Below are 7,500 nucleotides of genomic sequence, written 5' to 3'. Positions count from 1 at the left end.
ACATTAGCTTGTGGATGGATCAGATGGGCTGTCCATCGGCGTGATGGGAATGAGACGGGGGACTTGGGCTAATCTGATCTGAGGTCAGTAGTTAGACGGAACTTATAATTAATAATGATGAACCCACCCTTCCTACTTCCACCAGGTTGGTCACCATGACGATGGCTGCCGTGTTCTCCTGCCAGACCATCCGCCAGAAGTCAAACACTGTTTCCTGCATTGGACCTGGATGGGAGAGAGAGAGAGAGAGAGAGAGAGAGAGAGAGAGAGAGAGAGAGAGAGAGAGAGAGAGAGAGAGAGAGAGAGAGAGAGAGAGAGAGAGAGAGAGAGAGAGAGAGAGAGAGAGATCTTTTATTGACAGCAAGTACATGTACAAACAAAAACATGCACATTTTAGTCAAAAGGATGGCACAAGAAAGAGCCCAGAGAGACAGACAGAGAGACACAAAGATAGAGAGATTGAGAGACAATTGCATGATTTGTTGGGGAGGGAAACAATGCGACGTAAACAGACAATACACAATGGCAGTGCACAGTTAAAGTAGTAACGACTAACATAAAAACATTGACAATGTATAAACAATTTCATAGCCTGGAGACAGACCGTCCATACAGGCAGGCCATGATCCTGGGTTCATATACTGTACTGTCAACAAGAACAAATCGAAACCGCATTTCACTTTCTATTAGAATGTGTCAGATAGAGAACCTTAAAGGAGATTTATTTTTGATCAAACATGCTTAATACACCCTGAATTCATTCATCTCCCCAAACCTTGGAAACTAACCCGTCTACAGTACTATGTGGAGTGAAAGATAATGCCTGATTTATACTTGGGTTGTGAGCCGTGACGCGCACTGAAAATAGCGCTCTGATGCGACACATTGTGAGCTTGTAGAGCTGCTATTTTCGGTGTGACACCGGTGTGCGACTAAGTATAAATCAGGTTTGAGGGGGATGATCACACCGAGAGGCATCGTTACAGGTGCAGACACTATAGAAACGCCTTGCGCATCGGGGCAAACCAGCGTGGTGCGCCTGTGGAGCAGGCCTACTGGTACATGCATAGAACCGAGTGATCGAATAATGAATCATAGGGGGGAAATGGAGCACACGTTGTCTTGAGCCTAACATGAAACCTTTGTTTGCGTTTGCCATTGTCCCACCGTTCCTACAGTACCACATCTCCCGGCATCAAAACAGGAAGGAGTGGTGCGACTCTACGCCTTGAAAAGTTGAGAATATGTTCACTTTTATGTATATAAAAAAAAACGCTGGAAAAACGCAACGTACAGTACAATAGAGGAGCGCACATCAGCTGCGCCGTACCACAGGAAAACAAGCTGGTTTAGCTGGCCATGTGTTTCTGGCGATGCATTTAGTTATTTGTTGTATTGGCCTACACTGTATCTGGCATACTGTTTCTTTATTACTGTTTAACGTAGTAGGCTAAATTATTTTCTCACTCACTGCTTTGGCAATGTCTGGAATATCTACATGTATACCATGCCAATAAAGTATAGTTGAGAAATGGAGAGTAGAGTAGCATCAGCATAATAAGCCACAATAATAAGAAGGTACATTATTACAGAAATAGGGCAGCAATGCAATTTATGGAGCTTTCTCCCCTCTATCTTTCCACTTTGGGCTGAGTATTTCAAACATAATTTTCCAATCAAGTCAAGTCAAATTATGCAATAGTATACTTGGAACAAAAACAGGCTCATCACAAAGTGCATTACAGAGCAATAAAATGCATAAGTATGGATCAAAATCTGAAAGAACGAGCATCAATTTAAGATATGAGATCCGGAAGCACGTGTGTATGTACGTGCGTGCGTCCGTGCGTGCGTCTGTGTTTGTGCGTGCGTGTGTGTTTGTGCGTGCGTGTGTTTGTGCGACTGTGCGTGTGTGTGCGATGTTGCAAAGCTTGCAGTAATTACTGTAGGTCTGGGGTCAGCTCCAACCTCTCCAGTGCGGCAGAGCTGACCAGCATGTCAAAAAATAAATGAGGAGCCGTCCCTTCAGTCTGGCCCGTATTTAAAACTTCACGGAGCAATAACTACGAATTGATAGAAATCCAATTAATATTCTGTTTAATTCAAATAATTAATATTGTTCTTAATTAACTGGCAACTGCACGAAATTTATTTCTGACATATTAATTAGTGGGATGCAAATCCCCATGCATTCTGCATAGCTAATGCAAATTACTTTGAGCCGTGGCAAATCGCATTGGGGAGTGTGCACGTGGACCCGTCACCCGTGTGCACATACACACACACGCACGCACGCACGCACGCACGCACGCACGCACGCACACACACACACACACACACACACACACACACACACACACACACACACACACACACACACACACACACACACACACACACACACACACACACACACACATGCATCCACGCACACACACAGTGATCTTTCGCACACAAAATCTGTCATCACTGAGCTGTTGTGTAGGATTTATATCGAAGATATATCGTCTCTGTCGGGTTTTCAGGACATTTCGAGCTTGTAGATCTGCTACTTTTGATGCTTTTGTGTGACGCTGTAGTATGATCAAGTAGGGCATTGATTTACGAAAAAACACAAAAAGTTAGAATATGGGGATAAGAGGTTTCTGCCGGACAGCAACAATATGAAACTCAAGTGGTCCTTGTCCTCAGCTAGTGGTCCTTGTCCTCAGCTAGTGGTCCTTGTCCTCAGCTAGTGGTCCTTGTCCTCAGCTTGCCTCTGACAGCCATTCACTGACATTTACTGTAGTTTTGTTTATCCGATGTTCAGTTCCATCATGACCCCTGGGGTCTCATAATGGCCGTTAACCACTCAAGCTCTTGACTATACTTTGTTCTATGACAAATAGTGAAAAATATCCAGTCTACAAGCTCACATCGCAGCTTGTAGATCTGCAGAAAAGAAGTATTACATTTTTCACCTAAAATGACACGCACGATTTAAAGTGGATGAAACCTATTGTGTGTTGCAAAAATCACATTGCGTCATTGAGACAGTATAAGTTCAAACTACAAACACGCAATTTGAAAACACAACAATCAACACTCCAGATTTGAGTGTGTGTGTGTGTGTGTGTGTGTGTGTGTGTGTGTGTGTGTGTGTGTGTGTGTGTGTGTGTGTGTGTGTGTGTGTGCATGCGTGGGTCTCTCTTTTCACTTCTAAGAACTAAACTCTTGTCAGCAGAGGATTACTGAGAAACTCACACTCACTCCAACTGACAGAAAAATGATCAAGGCCGTCAAAGCACATCCACAGCACAGAATATTGAACAGGCCTCATTTCCCAAAAACGGAAGCGTTTTACAAGGTTTAATCGCTTGTATTATTTAAACACTTAGCCAGGACTTTCTGTCGGCACCCGTCCGCCCGTCCGTCCGTCCGTCCGTCTGCCCGCCCGCCCGCCCCCACCCACCACCCGCCCCCGCCAAACAAGTTGGGACGTACAACAGTTGGTCGTCAGACTCCTCAATATCCTCTCCATCTCTGCTTGCTCATTGTTCCTCCGCCAGCCGTTTCCATGTGGCGGGTCTCCATTATTCCTCTGTAAGGAACTCAATCTCCAATTCCAATCTCCTCTGCTCTCTCCAGTAAGTCCCCAACCTGATTGAGCCACCCACTCTGCTGCCTCCCACAACCAACACCAGGCCCCCCCGAGGGAGGGACGCACGCTGCTCTCACAAGTTTTGGGAGAAGGGAGTCTGGGCGCACGGGACAGCTGGTGTGTAGGACTGCAATACCACACAACACTTGGTGTTATATGAGTAAATCAGTCCAATCAGAGACTGCTTGCCAGGATGGAGAGAGGGGAGGAGGGGGGGGTAGATAGATAGACAGAGAGAGTGAGAGAGGGAGAGACGGTGAGAGATTCGATATTGCGTGTGGGAGGGGAGAATACTACAGTAGGTGAGGGGGAGATATTGTAATGTGCAGAGGAAAGAGCTAGCGTAAAATGCAAGCATGATGCCAAGTGCAAATAAAATAGAGTACTATATGTGTAGCAGAACCACGAGTAAACATGACATTGAGAATCCTGACCGCCTTCTTGTTGAAATGATTGACGGCTTGGCTAGCGAGGGCAATAGAGTGGACCAAAAAAAAAGAGAGGATATTTTTAAGACGCATAATCTTGGTAATAAGTCTATCAGTCAAATGGAAGAGAGCCGAGTTGGGGATGGAGAGTAGGTGAGGAGATACCAGCCCTAAACCCGAACACTGAGAAAGGAGATACAGCATAGCACTCATTAACCCATGAAGACCTGAGGGGCCGATTCCACAAGATGTCTTCTAAATCCTAACAGTTTTCTGAAACACTTATGTCTCTATAATATCAGTGGTTCTCAAACTTTTTCATGTCAAGGACCCCCAAAATGATATGTATTTGGCCGCGGACCCCCATCTCAAAATATTTTGTTCCAGGGACTCCCCAGAAGCAAAGATTTGAGTTACAAATGTTCGCTTAAAAATATATAAATATTCAAAGATTTGCACAAATCTTTCACAATTTTTCAAAAATAGCAGATCTACAAGCTCATAGCGCGGTACTCGGTGCCGCGCTATGAGCTTGTATATCTGATATTTTTGATAGGCAAAGAAATCTAAAATGACACAGATGCGTTCCCGGTCCTTAATGGGTTATATAAGGGCTAGTAGCGTGTAAATGAAAGAGACTGCACCACAAACACATTGTGTTTTTGATAAAGAGCCTATTTGTTTTACCTTCGGCATTTTGCTACAGTTTAGCATTGGGAAATAGCCCGACAGCTTGCGGTTGGATGGGGAACTTGAGAATGGCTGTTGTTCAATCCACATCAAATATGGAATGAAGCACAAAATGCATCTGCTGGTATCAAGTGTATCAGTAACACTGATGCTGTAGCTCTCTCCTTGTGGAAGGGAAGGGATTAAGAGCTTGCCTGAGGAATTGTACTGACTTTGTGGCAACAATATCAAACTATATTATACATCGCTGCTGCCGGGAGGAAACCTTGTATGTCCAAAACCATTCCTTTTTCATTATTATTTCAAAAACATATTAAAATAGTGAATATCTGCGAGCTTACAAATCCACAAGCTCACGATCGACAAGCTCACAACGGGTTGTGATTGACCGTGTATTATCTGTTATTTTGTGAGACACTCTGGTATGATGGAAGCATTAATTTACCAGAAAACATAAAAAAGTTGAAATATGGAGTTACAAGGTTTCTGCCCCACATCATTGAAATTGAGGTGAAGTCTATCAAACAGGGAACCAAGTGTGTCAGGACTGGAGTGATGCTGGCTGGGGACTTTTGTAGAACTTGTGGAAACACAAGACAGGACTTGTATTCATTGTTCAAAAAGTGAATGAAGCATAACCCAAATAGGGTGATAAAAGAATATTTTGGTACAGAAGGGGGAAAAAATCTGCCTGTGACCAATATATTATAAGTGCTGACTAATCGATATTTGTTGCTCTATAGAGAACTTACGTCAAGGTTATATAAGATGAATAGAACTATTTCACTTTACCTAAATGAATTACTAGGATTAATGTTTTTCATATTATTGTCAGAATCTGCTTTGTTTAGAGTAACTACTTAGTAAATGGAGTATGTGAGATAGATCGTATAAAGTGATATCCTTTTTCAGTCCTAGCGCAAAACTCTGGTTACGTATTGTAGTGCAGAGACCTGCAACAACCAACTTATAAAAAAAAAATCACACCCAGTGTGAAGTGGGTGGTGTGGTCACATTGGTCATTACAGTGATGGAAGTCACAACATGACTCACTTTTAAAAAAGGATGAATGACTTTTTTAAAAGTCCATACTGCTATTCATAGGGCTGCACATGTGTCATGTGTTTCGCTAGCCAATCACAGTCCTGAATTTGCAAAGTCAGCCAATCACATTACAGTTAGTGGTGATGACACTAGCTGTAATGTGATTGGCTGATATTACAGCTAGTGTCATGCGAATCAAAAAGTATCGATTTGCATTAACAATGGCAGAGTTTTACTGTGTACAAAATTGGCCTGCAGGATTGGCCGGTGTACAGAATTCTCGGTGTATACAAATTGCAAAAGTATCGATTTGCATTAACAATGGCAGGGTTTTGCAGGGTACATAATTGGCCAATCACGGTGCAGGATTGGGCGGTGTACATAATTGCCAAAAGCCACTTCAGAGGGTGGTTACACCACCCTAAAAATCAAGATCAAGATCCAGGAAAATAAGCCAAATCCACACAATAAGCACCTTTGTTTACATCTCCAACACACTCACATGGCGTTGATTATTCGCAACACTGGTTTCCTTCAAAATTGGCCTTAAAAACAATCTATCAGGAGACCACAAGGGGAGGTAATGTAATTTTCCCATCGCTTTGTATAGTGTTTGTATTGGTTGATGACATTTATTATTGTGGTCATTTTGTATGCCATGTTGATGAATTAACTCTTTTTAAAATCCTTTTAGCTTTAATGTCTTACTGTACCACATGCTGTTTACATTTCTGACTAATAAAGTATTCAATCAATCAATCAATGTACTTGGATGTGACGTCACTGTAGCTAGAAGAATATTTTGACTGGTAGCTGGTACCAGGTAGCTATACTAGTACATCATAAGGTTCTACTACAGTTCAACATCACTTTAAAATACTTCACAAACATGTGAATAAGTCAGTGATGTTGATTTCTGGTGGCCCAATTATGGAAGTGGTGGTTAAGAGCTTGGCTGGGGACTTGTCCTGAACTCGTGGTGACAGACACCATGAAGAAAATGCACAACTCATTAAATAGGGATCTAGGACGTGTTCTACACAGCAGACAGCACAATACTTGGGAACAACTAGGGATCCAAACAAATCTAAAATAGGTTGCCACAAAATGTATCTCAAACAAACAGTATATCCTCGCTGTCAGGCAGAAACCTTATGTTTTTTTCATAAATGAATATCCAGTTTTATTATAGTTCTGCACGTTACAGTGTGGAAAGTAAAATTAGCAAAAATAGTACAAGCTCACAATGCGTTGTGAGCTTGTGTTGTGTTGTTCTGAACTTACAGATTGGCAATTTTTGCAACGTTTGGCAAAATTGGCACATTTTTTATTTCTTTTGCCAATAATTACATGCACAAAAGAGGGATGAGGGAAGAGGGAATTTGGTTAAGTCTGTGCGGGGTACAACAGACCGGCAACACGTGCCCCTTTTTATATATCATTTGACAACGGAAGGCGAGGGATTATGTTTTCACTTCCGTCTGTCTGTCTGTCTGTCTGTCCGGCCGTCTGTAAACAGCCCCAACCTTTTCAATTGTCCTCTTATAGCGCCACCATGAGGCCGAGTTTTAGCTACCACTCCTACAGATTTTGTCCAAACCTCACAAAAAAATCTGTGCACATTTGACTACCTGTGTCCTTGAGTGACGAAGGAACCCAACTCACAGAGGCGGTGGCTGGTGGCAGTTTTTTCGTTTA

The 7,500-nt window shown here is 42.7% G+C and overlaps 1 protein-coding gene across 2 annotated transcripts in view; it reads right to left on the bottom strand.

Annotated features, from left to right (window-relative positions):
- The window catches only part of LOC311045729 (receptor-type tyrosine-protein phosphatase mu), a 227,676-nt gene that overhangs the window by 25,933 nt on the left and 194,243 nt on the right, over positions 1-7,500 (bottom strand). For both annotated transcript variants that reach the window (XM_084057748.1, XM_084057749.1), the window contains exon 25: positions 128-225. In XM_084057748.1, the coding sequence (XP_083913874.1) occupies positions 128-225 (98 nt within the window). The remainder of the gene's footprint in view (positions 1-127; positions 226-7,500) is intronic.

This window comes from Gymnoscopelus microlampas (genome assembly GCF_963454915.1).
Source record: "Gymnoscopelus microlampas genome assembly, chromosome: 5".
NCBI classification, from domain to species: domain Eukaryota; kingdom Metazoa; phylum Chordata; class Actinopteri; order Myctophiformes; family Myctophidae; genus Gymnoscopelus; species Gymnoscopelus microlampas.
The sequence above is the reverse complement of the archived record's forward strand: the minus strand, read 5'-3'. Positions and strand labels throughout refer to the sequence as shown.